Source organism: Gambusia affinis, linkage group LG16, assembly GCF_019740435.1.
Source record: "Gambusia affinis linkage group LG16, SWU_Gaff_1.0, whole genome shotgun sequence".
Taxonomy (NCBI): Eukaryota; Metazoa; Chordata; class Actinopteri; order Cyprinodontiformes; family Poeciliidae; genus Gambusia; species Gambusia affinis.
This window is the reverse complement of record NC_057883.1, coordinates 21,434,132-21,453,244: the sequence shown is the minus strand read 5'-3', so window position 1 is coordinate 21,453,244 and position 19,113 is coordinate 21,434,132. Positions and strand designations below refer to the sequence as shown.

General features: G+C 38.1%; 1 protein-coding gene across 1 annotated transcript; it reads left to right on the top strand.

Moving 5' to 3' along the window:
* The first annotated feature begins 431 nt into the window (after positions 1 to 431).
* pkdccb (protein kinase domain containing, cytoplasmic b) lies at positions 432 to 18,008 on the top strand. The gene is given in 8 exon segments (XM_044143529.1): positions 432 to 626; positions 628 to 1,215; positions 4,728 to 4,859; positions 6,813 to 7,084; positions 8,385 to 8,464; positions 9,460 to 9,567; positions 14,803 to 14,979; positions 16,510 to 18,008. Coding segments are annotated over 8 exon segments (1,644 nt in total). The 5' UTR covers positions 432 to 446; the 3' UTR covers positions 16,617 to 18,008.
* The last annotated feature ends 1,105 nt before the right edge of the window (positions 18,009 to 19,113 follow it).

Here is a 19,113-nt window from a genome sequence, read left to right as displayed (position 1 = left end):
CACAAAGTTCCAACTTTTGTAACTCCGAAGTCTAACTTTTTTTCTACAAAATTTCTGAAACTAATCTCAAAATTTCGGATTTCTTTTTCTCAGATGTGGAACTTTTGACACTCAGACGTTTCTTTATTTTTTCTAGAAATATTCTGAAAATAATCTGAAAATTTCTGAGTTGTTTTTCTGGCAAATTTTCGACCTTTGCAGCTCAGGAATTACCTGATGTTTTCTAGAAAATGTCTTAAATTTTTAAAATTCTAAGACTTATCTTGGAAAATTTCGACTTTTGGAGCTCAGATGTGTCCTTTTTTAAATAAACTTTTTAAGATTAATCTCAAAGTGTCTCAGCGGTTGTGGCAGAAATTTTCTCTCTTTTTTTAAATCTACAATGACCCTAATACGCCACCGTAGATCCTTATCAAAGCTAAAATGGGACTTTGACTCGAGCCAACATGAGGTCGAGTCTCCTGCACAGCAGTCTGACCCGCGGGTGTAAAGTTACGAGCGCTCTCCGTGTAGGACACACCTCCAGTGGGAGTTTCCTGGGAGCCGAGCAGGAGCCTCCTGCTGCTGCAGAAAGCTCCCACTCGGAGAGGTCGCTCTGCAGGTCCGCAGTTCCTGCAGCTCCGGACGGGGAAAGCGCCCGGGATGGGCCACTCTTTACGCGCGGCTGCCCTCCTGGCCCTCGTGGTCCTGTCTGTCCTGGTGTCACTCCTCATTACGAGCCTGAAGCAGTTTGGATCTGGACCAACGCGCTTTTTCAACGCCACCGATCCGCAGGAGCTGCGCAGGGAGCTGGATGTCCAACTCCGGGAGAGACGGAAAGCAATCCTCCCGCTGCTCCCACCTCATGATGATGATGAGAAAAACGGAGTTTTGGAAGACGGTCAGCACTCCTCCGACTCCGTTTTGGATCTCAATTTATGGAATGAGGTCATGCTTGGCACCGGGAAGGCGCACCGGGATCAGATGGGCTGCGAGTCCTTAGTGGACGTGCGGGCGGTGGAGGTGCTTGGGTCGGGATACACCAAGGTGGTGGTGAAGGCGAATGTGGCCGGAGGTCAGGCCGTGGCGCTGAAGATGGTCAACGAGCAAGGCGTCGACATGAGAAAGTGTGTGAAGGAGTTTAAGGACGCACAGGGCTGCCGGGAGCTGGTCTCCTACAAACTGCAGAAAGAAATGCTGCTGCTGGAGAGACTGCGCCATCCCAACGTCATCAAGGTGAAAAAGTTTGATCCGAATCACCCAGAGTTGGGGAGTAACTAGTTACTTTTACTCGAGTTGCTTTATTATGAAGAGTTGCAACTCTTATGCTGCAAAACCGCAAACTTTTACCAAGTATTTTTGGTCTAGTTTCTAGTGAAGATATCTTAGCAGTTGAAATAAGAAAAAAAACTCTCAAGTAACTTTTCAGCAAAAAAAGTTACTTTTAAGTCAATAATTTAATGTTGATGAAAAAGTACTAAATCCACTGGAGGATTATTTCACATATAACTTAACATTTTCACCTTCCTATAAGTAAAAATAATAATAATAATGGAACTAGAACTTTTTCATTAATATCAAGAAATAATTGACTTCAAACAAGCGCTATTATCTTACTGAAAAGTTATGTGTGTTAGTTTTGTCTTATTTCAAGTGTACTAACATATTTACACTGTACACAGTGTACTCGAGAAGGAGTACACTGTAAAAACACAAAATCGTACTAAGTGGTTTTGGTCTACTTTCTAACTCAAATATGTTATTACGCCTTAAATAAAGCTAAACTAACTTACAAGCAACTTTTTAGCAAGAAGTATGAGCTTGTTTTAAGTAAATAATTCCCACTTATAGTGAGTGAAAAATGTCTTGTTATAAGTGAAACAATCTTCCAGTGGAACTAGAACTTTTTCATCAATATTGAGGGATTATCGACTTAAACTCATAGTTCTTGCTGTTACTTGTAACCTTATTATTTCTAGTGTGTTAGGATATTTGCAATAGAAAGCAGTTAAAAAATAAATTTGTGTTTTTGAGTGAAGTTACTCAGTTACTTATGTAAAGTTTATGGATACTCAAACGAGCTTTTAGAAGGAAACTGGTTTGGGGGGAAATTGAATTATTTCCACGTAACTTTATAGTTTGTTCTGTCTGATTATGTACTGTTCAAATATTAAATTATTGATAAGTTACTCAGTACTTGAGTAGACTTTTAACCATATACTTTTTTACTCTTGAGTAATTTTGTGGATGGCTACTTTTTACATTTACTTGAATAGAAATTTGTTGAAGTATTGCTACTCTACCTTGAGTACAAGTTTTGGGTACTTTACCCAGCTCTGTAGTCACCATGTTTTACTGCATATTCACAGAAAATCTAGTAAAGTACAAGTAAAAAAGTATTTAGTTAAAGTCTACTCAAGTACGGAGCAAAGTTATGTGCAAATTTTGGTATTTTAAGGACAAAAATTACAACATTTTCTATAAATAAAATCAGGTGAAAGAAAAATTTTCCAAATCAGTTTCTATTAATATTTAACTTATGAAACTTTAACAAATACAGCAGGTGTGTGTCTGTATCTGGTGAGTTTTTGGTTAAAACATGTTAGAGAATCCAGAAATTTTACCTAAAAGTAACAATATTTCATAATAAAATTACTCAAGTAAAAGTAAATAGTATAGTGTAGCAAAAATACTCCTAATTTTGCCAAAAAGTTACTCAAATAAATGCAACAAGTTACTATCCATTTCTGAGTAAATACAATTTAAAAAACCCATCATGTTAATGCATTTAAAAGCTAAAAATGCTCTTCTAATCTAACATGTGACGGTGAAATTGCATTAAATGCAGAAAAATGGTCATTCAGTTAAAATGATTTGATTGAGCCGTCACACACATGCCAGAGACAATCGCTTGGGTTTGCTTCTAAATTGAGCCTTAATGGTCTGAGTGAGTCAGATGGACCAGGACAGAGGAGTATTGTGCGCTCCTGCCAAAACTGGACGCAGAGGTCAGAGGAAGGTCAGCAAATTTAATTTAATTAGACGGGAAGGCCCTGCAGAGCCAGGCAGACTTTCCATCCAGCACTGAGACAAAGGAAAATCTGAGCAGTGGGACAGGAACCATGGAAAGTCAGGATTAGATCCAGAGATATTCCCTTTCCACAGCTTCTCAACACCACACACCATCATTTAATAGGTAGAGCTGGTAGTAACTAGTTACATTTACTCAGTTACATGCCCAAAGGGACCCAATTCCGATTTTCTTGTCTTAATACGAGCTGTGTCTGACCTTTTCATGCCAGTTTGAACAAATCAGATCGGATTTTTTCCAAAGCGACTCGGGTCACTTGGATATCCGATCGTTTCTAATGTGACCTGAATCCTAACGGTCAGGTCCTGAACGTCATTGATACTCGACAAACGTCACTATTCTGCGTCTTGATACGCGCAAGCGGGAATAAAAACAACAGCCATGGCGGACGGTAATAAGGATTAAGTTGTTAATATGCTAGCTTCGGTCGGACATCAACTTCAAAATCGTAAGATATGCTACACCGTTAGCATCCATGTTTACTTCCGTCAACACGGAGCGCTTCTTCTTCTTTTTAATGGCGGTTGGGAACACCTCTAACACTGAGCGCCCTCTACTGCGCATGTGTAACCCTTTCGTTGTTTGTCACCTAATGTGTTAAATGTGTGTGTGTCAAATGTGTCAAATACATGTGTCAAAAACATGTGTCAAATACACACTCATGCACAATTTTCTCTCTGTTACACATGCGGGACACTTTCTGGCCGTTTGCAGTTCACAGACAAGTAGCATATATTTGGAAGTGTGAACGACCACGGCAACAAGAATCCGATTTGACAAAAAATCGGAATTCGGTCACTTCAGGCTGCAGTGTGAACATAGCCTAATTTGAGTAACTTTTTGGAAGAAAACACCTTTAGGAGTATTTTTACTACGCTGTACTTTTTACATTTACTTGAGTAATTTAACTGTGACCTATTGGTACTCTTACTTGAGTAAAACTTCTGTGTCAAACTGAAGGTTCGGGGGCCAAATCCGCCCCACTGGCTCACACGGAAACATGAATAGAATAATAATAATAGATAACCTTTGCATCATATTTTAACAATGAAGTCAAAGCAGTTTTCATATGTATATTGCCAAATTACATCAATGTGAAAGGAAGTTCAACATTATTTAACTTTAAGAAGCACTCAAGTGCAGTGACAGCTTTGTATTTATATTTTAATGGTTTGTTGTTAATGGGTTTTATTAATGCATTCTGCCACAACCGATTATGAGAACATTCATAATCTTATGAGGCCCAAAATAAAAATGAATTTGACACTGTGAGTAATTTCACTGAATGAAAAACAAATAAAAAATTCACCAGACACAAGTTTCATGAGCTTTATACTGAAGAAAAAAAAACTCATTTGGAAGAAAATTGGAATTATTTTGTAATTATGTTATTTACATGAATTAGTTTCACATTTTTGGTCCTTAAAATACCAAAATTTCCACATAACTGTAGATTTCGGTTCATCTGATGATGTAATTTTTAAATATTAAATGATGTTTTGATCAGTTACTATGTACTTGAATGGACTTTTTATCAAATACGTTTTTACTTTTACCTGAGTAATACCATCATTTAGCAGTTCTACTCTACTTGAGTGCAGTTTTTGAGTTTTCTACTTCCTGTGTACTTACTGCGCTGTCCTTTCTTCCTCTGCAGCTGAAGGGCCACTGTTCAGGAGTCCATGGAGGAGGAGGAGTGGAAAGAGGAAGAGTCGCTGTCATTCTGGAGCAGGGGACTCCACTCCAGATGATCCAGCTGCTCCAGACTCCCTGGGAGGACAGATTCAGGGTAAACAGCAGCTTCTTCTCTTTTCTTTAGCTCTTCATTCAGGTCTGATTTCTGTAATTAACAATTGTTTTATTAATCAGTTTTTCTGACAATTAGTCGGATTTTAAAAAATTGCCACATTTTAGAGATTTTTTTAATTTAACTGCATAATTAAATTTATTTTATCAGAAACTAAACATTTTAATGCTTAAAAAGTAATAAAAGCATTCTGTTAGTTAGCATAGCGGCGGATAAACGGATTTCTGTAACTGTAGGTTGTTTTTCCCCCATAAGCACATTTAGCAGCGAGTACATGAGGATGATTGACAGACCTTCCTCCTGGCTCTGATTGGTTGGTTTCAGACGGAAATAGTAGCTCTGGGTGGAAGTGGAACAAACTGATGACATAATGACAGTTTTAACAAATGTGTAAAAAAACCCATATTTTTAAATAAAAGTTATAATATATGCTGCACCTTTAAATTCAAAATGTATTAATTTTTGCACAGTTTTGGCAAAATTACTGCTCTGACTGTGTTGTTTTTTTCAGTAAATTGACTTTTTTTGTGTTTGTAAATTCTATTTAATGATGAACGATTATCTAACTTATCGATTATTCACAATTAAACCGATTAATCGTTTCAGCTGTAGACTGCTTCCTCTCCAGGGAATAGGATGTGAATAAGTTGAGGTGTGGGAATGTTTGACAGACAGAATCGGTGGGTGGTGGACTGAAAATACGAGCGATTGTCTCAGCTGTGGCTCTTTTTCTGCTGCATCGCCTGAATTTTGGGTCATGATACCCCTGGCAGGCCGGCCGGGCCCCTGCAGGGTGCATCACTCTCAGGGTGTACGGTTTCACCCTGCACCCTTTTTCTGCTCTGCCCTGATTCCACCGCGTGGCGTTCAAGGAACTCCTGACGTTACACAACCCTGTAGCCATGTTTGCAGCCTAACAGAAGTTAGATGTTTTTTTTACTTACATAACTAGTTGTAAGAAAACAACATGCTTATTGTATTCAGAACTGTTTGCAAATTAAAACATAATCACAAAGAAAAGTATTTTTATTCTAAATACAAAATCTACATTTACATATTGTGAAGTTTTGGCTCTAAATGTGTGTTTTTTTAAGCAAACAGTCTTTTTTAATTCTGTATTTTAATCAATATTAAGGAATAATTTACTTAAAACAACCTCCTATATTGCTGAAAAGTTTCTTTTAAGTTAGTTTAGTCCTACTTGAAGTGCATTAAAGTATTTGAGCTAGAAACTAAGCAAAAATACTTGGTAAGATTTTGTGTTTGCAGTGTAAGAGTAGCAATAATTCATAATAAAATTACTCAAGTAAATGTAACTAGTTACTACAAAACTCTGTTACGATAACAGATTTTTCTGGACCATAAATTGTCCCAGAACTTATCGTCCCAATAAACGATAGATTTGTTGTTTTGAGACCATTTTCACATCATATAATGGTAATAATGTAGAAATACATTCTTAAAAGATCAATAAACATTTAACACTGGAACTGTAAGACATTTTAAATATCCAAATAAATAAACAAAACATCAGAAACAACAAAGAAAATTAATTATGAAGTCTCAAAAAAAAGTCTAGTTGAGACCAAAACACCAAACTGAAGACTTTTATTATCCAGTTTTTGTTTGTAAAAAGAGAAAAAAGAGAAAAACAATAAACCATTAAAATTAAAATTGATTGAGTTTGTTTTAATTTATTATGTGATTAATAGATTTACTGCTTATAATGACAGGTCTACCTAACTCAGCTTTTCACAGAGAGTTAGGTTAGTTTGGAGAAAGAAAAAAAAAACATAAATATGTAGAGAGGAAAATGATTCTCACAGCTCCAAACATGAGTTTTCCTGTAATGTGGTTTTCATGTTGTTATCCAGTAGCTGTAGGGTAATTATTCAGCGCCTGAACTGATCAGGTTTTGGCATGTCTGGATCTCAGGTGTGTCTGGATCTGGTCCGGCTGCTGCACTTCCTGTCCCGCTCTCCTCTGGGCTCCGTGGGGCTGCTGGACTTCCAGCCGCGGCAGTTCGTCACCGTCTCCGGCCAGCTGAAGCTCACTGACCTGGACGACGTCAGCGCCGGCGAGATCGCCTGCTGGACGGACGCCGACTGCACGCTCAAGTTCCTGCACAGGAACTTCACCGTGCTCTGCTCGACGCGGGGCGTGTGCGACGGCCTGAACGAGAAGAGGAACATTTACAACGCCTACAGGTACGAAAAAGAGAAGAAGAAGAAGACGAAGTGACAGCTTTACAGCGTGATGGATGGGTGGGACTAAAACACTGGTTACACTGACAACTAAAATAATGACAGAAAAGATAAAGACTTACATCTGGAAATATGGCTGGAGAAAAAAAAATCACTTTTTCCCTTTAAACTGGTTTCTGACGCACTGCAAAAACACTAAATCTTACCAACTATCTTTAGTCTAATTTTTAGTGCACTTAAACTTAAAAGTACCGTAAGTTTTCAGAAATATATACAAGCTTTTTTTTAAAGTAAATTATTCTTGAATAGTGATTAAAAAAGGTCTGCACAGCAAAAACATAAAATTTTATTTAGTATTTTTGGTCTAATTTTTAGTGTAAATATCTTGAAATAAGAAAAGTAGCTTACAAGTAACTTTTCAGCAAGATATAGGAGATTGTTTTAAGTTAATAATTTCATAGTATTAGTGAAAAATACTAGTTACATTAGCAGATTATTTCACTTATTACATGGGAAAAATGTGTTGTTACATGTTACATAATCTGCCAATGAAACTAGTATTTTTAAAGGAATTATTTACTTAATATAAGCTCCTATGTCCTGCTGAAGAGTTAATTGTAGGTTAGTTTTGTATTGTTTCAAGTTTAATGAGATATTTGCACTAGAAACTAGACCACAATACTTGGTAAGATTTTGTGTTTTTGCAGTGTTGAACGGTTTTCTAATCTATATTCAAGAATTTTGTGTTTCTCTTTTTCTGCTCTGTACAGAAAAAAACGGAGATGTTAAATAAAATGTCAGTTTTTACGAGTTTTATAAATGGCAAGAGCTGCAATTTGTCAATATAGTGATAAACTGGTGGATAAATGTTTATGCTACACTGTGAAAACAAAACCTTACCAAGTTTTTTTTTTCTGGTTTCTTGTCCAAATATTTTAGATCACATGAAATAAGACAAAACTAACTTACAAGTAACTTTTCAGCAACTAATAGGAGACTGTTTTTCTTCATTATATAAAGTTCTACTGGTACATTATTTCATTTATAATACCAAAAAAATGTTTTGTTGTAAGTTAAAAAAAAAACAAACAAAAAAAACAAACAAACTAGTACTTTCTTTAAAAAATTCAAAATCACAAATTATTGTCTTAAAACTAGTTTCGTCAAGTTTTGTCTTATTTCAAGTGTACTGAAAAAAACTAGACAAAAATACTTTAAATTTTGTGTTTTTGCAGTGCAGCTTTATGCTTTTATGAAAAGTCGTGTTCAGGGTGTTTTTCTGTCTCGTTTTGCTCCGCTGCAGGTTTTTTTTCACCTACCTGTTGCCTCACCAGGCCCCTCCCGGCCTCACACACCTGGTCGACCACATCATGAACACCACAGGTGAGGACGGCGCACACCGACATGATTAACTATCGAGATCAGAGAGCGAATCTTTCCATCACCACCGTCGTGTGACGACATGCCCCTCAGGCAGGGCGGCGAAACGTCTGTAACATCCTCAAACAAAGGAGAACTTTTAAAAAATCACAAAGTTTAATTTAAAAAATAGTTTACATGCTCAACAATTAACTTGTAAAGTATTTTCTGTCAAGTTTTTAGGGCAAATATCTTATCTTACACTTGAAATAAGACAGAAATTGTAAGTTAGTTTTTTCTTATTTCAAGTGGACTAAATTAAGTCGGAACATTTTGGGAATAAAGTTGCAATAATACCAGAGAAAAGTTGTAATAATACCAGAATAAAGTTGCAATAATATCAGAATAAAGTTGCAATAATATCAGAATAAAGTTGCAATATTACCAGAATAAAGTTGCAATAATATCAGAATAAAGTTGCAATAATACCAGAATAAAGTTGCAATAATACCAGAATAAAGTTGCAATAATATCAGAATAAAGTTGCAATATTACCAGAATAAAGTTGCAACCCCGCGACCCGACCCTGGATAAAGCGGAAGAAAATGTATGTTTGGATGGATGAATGGAAGTTGCAATAATACCAGAATAAAGTTGTGGACATTTGAGAATAAAGTTGGACATATTATAACTTTATTCTCGGAATGTAATTTTTTTGTGTATTATTTGACATTTATGTGACAACATGTCTCCACCTATATCAACCACTTGTACTGGTGGGACTAATTCACGTCATTCAATGTCCGCACAAATTCTATCTAGGGTCCACAAATGGCCCTCGACCCACACTTTGAACGCCTTTACTTTAAGTTTTTCTATTTTTTTTTAGCTTAATGAGCTCAACAAGCGTGCTACTCCTCTGAAACAAATGTTATGTTAAAATCGTGAACCTGTGAAGCTAAATCATCACAGTGCTGATGAGAAATGTGACGATGACTGGATTCATTTTGTTTTTCCAGGGGAGCTGAAAGCCGACATCAGTCAGACTCTGGAGGCCTTTGAACACATCCTCCTCCTGTACAAATCGGGCCTCCACCTGGACAACCTGCACCCTTCAGCCCTGAGAGGTAAGAGCTGTGGGAATGAAGCCGGCTCTTCACGCACACAATCTGCACTTCTGTTTTCATTTTATTAGCTGGAGAAAAATGAAAGCTGTTCGTTTCTCCCGCTCTGGCTTTATTAGGCAGCTGGAGCGAGAGAACGAGAAAAACGAAGTGGAATTGATCCTGAACTCTGTGTTCACCCCACAACCACAAACTTTATATCGATAGGATTTTATATGCTAGATTAACTCAATATAGTGCCTAGTGGTGACGAGGGAGGGAAATTATAGCTTTCTTTACAAATAAAATCTGTGGTGTGTCTTTGCCAGCTTTGCACAACAAGACACTAATTCTGCATTATTTTGGATCCAGAATCTTCAGCTGTATTTCCAAACTAGAGCAAATGGGAAAAGCGAAATTAAATTTTCTTAATGGAAACATCCCAATTTCTGAAAACAAAATCTGATTTTTTGTTTAATTGAAATGGAAGCATGTTTTTTTTGCATCACAAGAGTCACATGATCAACAACCGGGTGTTACTACTGGCAGAAACGACAAAGAAGATGACAGGAAGTGGTAGGACATGTGTCAAACTAGGGCTGGGCGATATATCGAGTATACTTGATGTATCGCGATATTTTCAATTTAAATGGCTATATTGCTATAGCGATATATTGATATCGTATATATCGTCATTCAAATAATACACTTTTGCTGTCAAATTCACTGTGAGTTTGGTTTATCTGACACCCTGTGAATGCATCACTAGTCCCCATCACTTATTTCTCACCTTGTTACCTAAAGTGTAGACAGTTCATAGCAAAACACAGAATCCCTTTTTATGAGTTTACATTAAAGTCTAGCAGGGAAATGGGGGCAGAAAGTTGTGTGGGTGACATCATGCTGCAAGGAGTCTAGATAAAATAACATTGGAGCTCATTTAAGAGTATCGTGATGTATATCGTGTATCGTGATATATATCGTGTATCGTGATATGGCAAAAAATACATCAGGATGTTAGATTTTCCTCATATCCCTCAGCAATATGTCAAACTCAAGGCCTGGGGGCCAAATCTGGCTCGCCGTAGCTTTTTATGATGCCCTCTAGACTCCAAATTACATCAATAAATCCCTCCAGTTTTTCACAAATACACAAAATTCACAGAAATTAACAGATCCTCACATTTTTTCCTAACTGCAAATTTTTCTCAAAATTTGCTAAAAGCATTGATATTTAAGTCACTGCTGTCTCAGCCTTACTTGTTGTCAAGTTATAGTCCGTGGCCGTTACAGAGATGAATAAAAAGTTACATTTAAACATCATACATTAATGCAAATACTGTGAAAAATCATTACAAATATTTCTAAATTAGCACCACAAAATCTGCCATTTTTATTGCACAAAACCCCCAAAACAATCATGAAACCCCAAAGGGGTTGAAATATTATGAAACTTTAAGAAACACTTATTGAATTCTGAAACAGCTGTTTATTGATACCTTAACAGTTTCATGGGTTTTATCAATACATTTTGGTACAACTGGCCCGAACATTCACGTGTGACTTAATTTGCGTTTATTTAATTGTGAAAATGTGTTTTTTCAACATTAGCAGAAGATCTACAAACTTTTACCCACATTTGTGATGGAAACGCAGCTTCTGCGATCATCTGTTTTTTAATCTCAGTTGAATTTACACTGCAAAAACACCAAATACAACCAAGACTTTTCGTTTGTTTTCTAGTGCAAATATCTTATTATACTTGAAATAAGAGAAAAGTAACAAGATGTAGGAGGTAGATAATTTCTTATTATTGATTAGAAAGTACTATTTCCAGAGATTATTTCACTAATATTGTGGTAAAAATGTCTTATTGATAAGTTAAATAATCAGCCAATGGAACTAATACTTTATTATTATCAGTTATTGGCTCTAAACAAACTCCTACATCTTCTGAAAAGTTTCTTGTAAGATTATTTTGTTTTATTTCAAGTGTACTAAGATATTTGCACTAAAAACCAGACTAAAAAATACTTGGTGAGATTTTGTGTTTTTGCAGTTTAGGCCTTTTTAAACTCTATAGTCAAGAATTATTTACTTAAAAAAGCCCCTATATGTTGCTGAAACATTAACTTTAAGTTAGTTTTACCTTGTTACTTGAACTTTGACCTTTTGATCCAAACATTTTGCCTTTTTTGGTGCATTGTCCTGCTGAAAACGAACCTCCATTCTTGACATATTTTCCTCCTAAATTGATTAAAATTCATCTTCAGTTCAACTCTAACCAGCTGAATACAAAGACATGTTGCAAAATATTTTTTATTGTCCGTCACATGAAATCCCAGTAAAAAGGAGAGTGAATACTTTTGCAGAAACGTCTAATTTCTTCCATAAAAACAATCCTACACAACGTAAACTTCTTCCATATAAGCTCAGAGAAGCCCTTCACGTTCCCTCTCCCCTCCCCGTCTCTCCTCTCGGCCGTATGAAATATTAATAACAGAATGACTGGCTGCGTTCCTGTGGGGAGATTTTTTCCGTCCCCCAGATGCTGGGCTGTTTATATAGCAGCGCTTTGTGAATTTAATCACAGGTCCGGGGTAAAAGAGAGGCCTGGTTACGGAGAGAAGCTGCCAGCGAATGGAGGGAACGTTTCGGCTTAGTGAGGAGGTGCCAGGAGTCGAGTGCTGCTGCCGCCGCCGCCGAGCGATAAGGCTCGAAAAATGACTGTTTATTATAAACGCATTCTGCAGATTCTGCTGCAACCTTCCCTGGTTTTAGGTTTTCGTTACGACCTGTTAGTGGAGGTCACAGACGCAGTGTTTGATTCAGAGATCAGACTGGATTAGCATGACGTATGTTTGGGGTAAATATCTTACTTTTACTAACATAAAAGTGAATTTTTAGCAAGATTTAAGAACTTGTTTTAAGTCAGTAATTCCTTAATATTCATAACGAAGTACTAATTCAACTGGCAGATTATTTAATTTGTAACATGGGGAAAATATCTTAATTCTGCTGGAGGAATTAAAACTTTATGGGAGTTTCACTTTGTTTAACTCGGAGTTGAGCAGAAACCTAAGTAACATTCACTAAAGTAACTTTTTTTGGGGGAAAAAGACTTGCAGTATCATGTTGCCTTGAGTAATTTGATTATGAAGTATTGCTTCTTGTATTTGAGTAAAATTTCTGGATATTCTGCTGACTGAGTAACTTCACTGCAAAAACACAAAATCCCACCAAGTAATTTTGGTCTGTTTTCCACTGCAAACATCTTAGTTCACTTGAAAAAAGACTAAACTAACTTACAAATAACTTTTCAGCAAGATGTGAGTTTAAGTCAGTAATTCCTTAGTACGTTTAAAAGTAAGTAATACTTCCACTGGTAAATTATTTTATTTAAACAAGGAAAAAATGTTTTAAGTGAAATAATCTGCTAGTAGATCTAGAACCTTTTCATCATTGCTCAAGTTTTATAACCTCCTATGTCTTGATAAAAAGCCACTAATGAGTTAGTTTTGTCTTATTTCATGTGAAATAAACATTTGCAATAGAAACTAGATCAAGATTTTGTTTTTGCAGTGAGAAATAAGCCCAACTTTCCAACACTGCCATGTTTTTCTAGGTTTTTTTTATTCGATTAATCAAACGCATGAGAAAACCTAAAGTAGCTCAGCCTCGTTTCTGGTCAGAATAAGCGGCCGACGTGTGAGTTATGGTTAGGTTAAGCTCCGGCTTAGTCTTGAATTTGTTTTGGTTATGCTTTGTGTCAGTGGAATGTCCCTGGAAGGGAAAAAATCCACAAGCTCCAATGTGTGAGAGGGAAAAAAGATTCTCATCAGACCTCCAGTCTTAATTTAAAATTGCTGACAGATGGAGAGTCTTCAGTAATTTCTGCAGAGATCATCTGAGCTGCGATGGAGGAGCAAAGATGTAGAGTTGCAATTTTTGTAAGTGGAAGAGGAGAAAATGGCATCTATTCAGGATTAAAGCCACAATTTGGAATACAAAGGATTTAATTTCTGAATCTAGATATGAACGTTACTGATTTTTCTTCTTCTTTTGAAGTGTTTTACTCCTAACACACACACACACACACACACACGCTGCCTCCTGCCACTTACAAAAGGTTACCAGCTTGCGCCTCCTCCACACCGACTCACAGGCGAGGCTTTTGTCCACTTCTGGGCCGGGTGTGCGTGCAGACGTATGTGTGCATGCTTTTCTCTCATGGCTCCGGCTAATGTGTAGCAGATGATTTAAGGCCAGATCCACAAGACGTCTGACTGAAAGAGTTATGATGATGAATGTAACGCAAATGTTGAGAAGGAGGAGGGAGAAGAAACGGAGCGGGTCGGTCCGGAGGGGGGAGTTCTGCTTTTAATGCACAGCAGCAGTTTGTTGGAGAGACTTAAGGCTGCGTTCAACTGCAGCCCGCAGTGACACGATTACTCCTTCTTTTTTTGTTTTTTTTTGTCTTAATGCCACTTGTATCTGATCTTTATATGACACTCTGAACAACACAGATCTGATTAATTTTTTCGAGTGCGACCCAGGCCACTTGGACTTCCGATCGTTTCCAATGTGATTTGCATTCTTGCCCAGTTCAGCCTGATAACAGAGGTGTCATAAAGGCACATAAAGACTCCAGTTACATTTACAATAAAGTATATAATAGTGAGTAAAAGGGGCCAAAGCTAGTGGTAAATCTCCATGGTAAAGTCTGTCCTGATTATAAAGACTGTATAGTCAGTTACTGGCTAAAAGGTTTTCCTGCTAATATTTGCTGTAGAATGAAACAAAAGCAGCATTTGTTTCTAAAAGATAACATCAGCAAATGTTTCATGGTTTATTGTGATGCTAAATGTGCTTAACTAAAAACTTTAAATGTGTAAAATTTAATTCCAACTCAATCTGTTGACCGTCTCTTGGTGAGATTTTTTAAAGTCAAGACTGATGCTGTTTTTGGTAAAGCCTGAAAGGCAACAGTAGGAGAAAATAATGTCATCTGCATAAATAATACATTTTCACTCTGAATACTTTGTCCAAGATTTTCTATGTAAATGGTGAATAAGTACGCCACTCTGTCTCACTGATTGAACAGATAATTTCTTAAACCACCCAACTGCTTGCGCTTTATTTAGTTCTTCTGTTAAGTTTCAGATCTGAATTTTGCTTTTCTTATTTTGTAAGTGGCATTAGTTTAATTTTCCTGATAGAGTTGCTGAACTGAAGAACCGTGTCTTGTTCTGTGGTTAGATTACACTGTGATGCGAGACATGAGCACCTCTGGGAACGGGGAGTACCGCTGCTGGCCGTCCTACAGCCAGCAGGGCTGCGTTTTGTCCGTTCACAGCGCCAGAGAGGCTGCGTACATCTGCAACTCCCACTCTCAGTGCAACAGCTTCACTCTGACCGGACAGAAGACGTGGACGGGTGAGAAACTGCTCTGATCTGAAGCATAATGTCCAACAAGATGCTGGGTTTCTAAAAGTGACCTATTAGAACAAGTTAGGTTATATCTATGAAACATGTTCTTTGCATTTTCTGCACAAAATAATGAGATTTTAGTCAGAATGAATTGTTTTAGGGTGTCTTGTCCCTTTAAATCCAAATAATCTGCTGCTGGCCTCCAACTCAACGTTTACACTCACACGTGAAATTGGCTGCAAACAGATGCGCAACTAAACAACCGTACATCTTTGAAACACATTAATAGACCCTTATAGGCCCCTTCAAACATAAAACTCTGTCCAACCCCTCAAGGCTCTTCAGAAAATCTCATTAGATTGTATCTGAGCAGCAAAACACTCACCTTTTCCAGCAGCCATTCTGCAGTGCATACAGCGGTAAAACTAGCTGACCAAACGTGCTGGAGTTCAGTTGAGGTTGCTAGATAATGGGTTGGGCTTTGCTGAGGTTGCTAGGTGGCGGGTTGGGCTTTGCTGGGGTTGCTAGGTGGCGGGTTGGGCTTTGCTAGGGTTGCTAGGTGATGGGTTGGGCTTTGCTGGGGTTGCTAGGTGATGGGTTGGGTTTTGCTGGGGTTGCTAGGTGGCGGGTTGGGCTTTGCTGGGGTTGCTAGGTGATGGGTTGGGCTTTGCTGGGGTTGCTAGGTGATGGGTTGGGCTTTGCTAGGGTTGCTAGATGATGGGTTGGGCTTTGCTGGGGTTGCTAGGTGATGGGTTGGGTTTTGCTGGGGTTGCTAGGTGATGGGTTGGGCTTTGCTGGGGTTGCTAGGTGATGGGTTGGGTTTTGCTGGGGTTGCTAGGTGATGGGTTGGGCTTTGCTGGGGTTGCTAGGTGATGGGTTGGGCTTTGCTGGGGTTGCTAGGTGGCGGGTTGGGCTTTGCTGGGGTTGCTAGGTGGCGGGTTGGGCTTTGCTGGGGTTGCTAGGTGATGGGTTGGGCTTTGCTGGGGTTGCTAGGTGACGGGTTGGGCTTTGCTGGGGTTGCTAGGTGACGGTTTGGGCTTTGCTAGGGTTGCTAGGTGATGGGTTGGGCTTTGCTGGGGTTGCTAGGTGACCGGTTGGGCTTTGCTGGGGTTGCTAGGTGACCGGTTGGGCTTTGCTGGGGTTGCTAAGCAACAGTGCAGTGCCAGCTGATTTGTGACGTTACATTCGGAGGTTTTTCAGACCCCAAATGACATTAACGTATTACCAAAAAACAGCTGGATGGTTCTTTTAAAGAGCTTGAGCTGTTTTTAGAAGCAGTAGAAGCCCAAATGGAAGTAAAAATATGTGCAAAATGTGCAGATTTTGCTCAATAATTTTCTTTAAACATGCCAACCCCTGAAGGCTCTTAAGAAATTCTCATTAGGTTGGTATTTGTCCTGAACAATAAGCCTGAATAATCGCAGCTGCTGCTCGGCTGCGACGTCTAAGTAAACACTTCTTTTTAAATGCTAGTTGAGGACGTCATGTAGAAACACGCTACTTCAGCGATGCGTTTCACACGTATTTCTTTTGCAGGCCACCACCTCGCTTCGTTCAGGAGCAGCTTCGGCCACCTGGTGCCCGACTCCGCCTCGGAGGTCTACGTGAAGAAAAGCAAAGTTCCCCAGTCGCCGTCGTCTTGAACTGCTGCCGCAGCAATCAGCGCTAACGTGAAGTGAGGGCTGAGACACGGCTGGCTGATGGGAAGTGAAGCGGGAGCGCTGCGTTTGTGCAGAGAACTGAAGTCTCTCTGTGAACATGCTGACCGCAGCCCGGCCCGGCTGCATGAGGAGCGGCCCGCGGAGGCTGTTTGAAGTCAGCAAGCGAATGTGTTGTATTTATAAGGCTTCTGCTCAGTGACTGTTTGATCCGCCTGCCAGCCCGCTGCCTCTGCCAGCTACTATTTAAAGGGATTTCCCTTTAGGTACAATTAAGGAGGGAGAGCCTTGTGCCCTCACTTATTTTGTTTTTTCCTTTTTTTGCCATGTGTCTCGTCTTTCGCCAAAGTTTAAAAACGGACCTCGGAGTTCGGCCTTTGACGAGAAAGGAAAACAAGTTCAGAGAGAAGCGGACTTTGATGAAGGGCGCTGAGGTCGGGGTTGTGTTTTCATGGTTGTCTGGATTAAGCTGCAGCCATGTGAGCGTTTGTACATCAACACTGGGACAGATAATTAAAACCATTCCACAGAAGCCTGCTCTCACACGCATTTTATACAAAACTTAGTCTTATTGTTCATAAGTATTTATACAATCAAGTGAAATGTAATTTTATATAGTGCACCTTGTGGGTGAAACTTTTATTTTCAATGAAAAATTTTTTTTTTACCATGCTACAAAAACACAAAGTCTTACTTTTGGTCTAGTTTTTAGTGCAAATATCTTAGGACATTTGAAATAAGACAAAACTAACTTAAAAGTAACTTTTCAGCAAGATATTGGATCTTTTTTTAAGTCAATAATTCCTTAATATTGGTGAGAAACGTCTAGTTTCATTTTGAAGATAAATTAGCTTAATGGAAACACTGCAGTTTAGGGAAAAAAAACTTATTTTTGCTCTGGGATGAGGTTTTCTATCCGTATTGAAATTGGTTAATTTGGGAAAACTCTGATGGAAACATTTTTTTTGCATCACAATCAACAATCGGATGTTACCACTGTCAGAAACCACGAAGAAGACAACGACAGGAAGCAGTTGGAGGATGATGCCACAGCATGGTTTTTAATGATTTGTACAAATTGCAATTGTGAATTTGTTTTTATTCAACTTTAAAGCACATTTGTAATAAAATTTATCTTATAATAATAAATAATGTTCCAGTAAAACTAGAACTTCTCCATTAATATTAAGGGATTATCAACTTAAAATAAGCTCTTAAATCTCTCTAAAAGTTACTTTTAATTTAGTTTTGTATTATTTGTATGAATATATTTTCACTAGAAGTTTAACCAGAAAACTTGGTAATATTTTGTGTTTTTGCAGTGCATTTGTAACTGTATGATTTGTCCCTATATAAATGTATTTCTTCTCCTTTTCACTGTTGTGCCTATTTGCATTTTTTATTGTGCGGCGTGTAACTGCAACTAACAGCCTGATTATTTGTCATTAGCACCTCAGTGTGTGTTTCAGGAGGGCAGGTGGGGGGCCTGCAGGCCGTCCGATGGGCGTTTGTGTGATTTAGCCCTTTATCTGCCTGCCCACCCCCACTTCTACAATCTGCAGCCCATCTAAATGACTCGGGTTGCGAAACCTCCGCAGAGTTTGCACAATGCCAGAGGAATGCATTCAAACGCCGGATCATGCTGAGCTCATCATGAGGCTTAATTAATACAGTAAAGTCGCTGATTTAGGCCGTTATGCATGGCGAGGCTGTGGCTGACAGACAAAAGCAAATGTCAGGACAATCACAGCTCAGTTTGCACACGAATGGGACAGGTTAGCAAGGTGGAGAGCGGCAGAGTTCGTAAAGTCAAGTCTTCTACACTGTAGAAACACAAAATCTTACCAAGAATTTTTACTTTCTAGTGCAAATACCTTAGTGTGCTTAACGTAAGACTAAACTAAATTAAAAGTAACTTTAGAGCAAAATACAGGAGCTTTTTCAATGAGTAATTCTTAAACCGTCAGATTTATTTTAGTTATAAGTGAGATAATCTGTCAGAGGAACCAGTTCTTGTTATTCAGAGCTAAAACAAGCTCCCATATGTTGCTGAAAAGTTGCTTGTAAATTAGTTTTGTTTTATTTCAAATCTACTAAAATATTACATTAAAAGACAAAACTAACTTACAAGTAACTTTTCACCAAAATATAGAAGCTTGTTTTAAGTAAATAATTCTTGGTTAACAACAAAAACAACTTGTTCCACTGGCAGATTTATTTAGTTTTAGATAAAAGTGAAATAATCTGCCAGTGGAACTACTACTTTTAACTAAAAAAAGCTCCAATTTGTTGCTAAAAAGTTACCCGTTTTGTCTTATTTCAAGTGTAGTAAGTCATTTGTTCTAAAACTAAAAGATTTTGTGTTTTTGCAGTGTAGCGTAAATATTTAGCCACCATTTTATTGCTAGATTGACAAATTGCAGCTGTAGCCTTCCATGCAAAAAATGTTGTAAAAACTGAAATCCCTTTTTTTCTAAACATT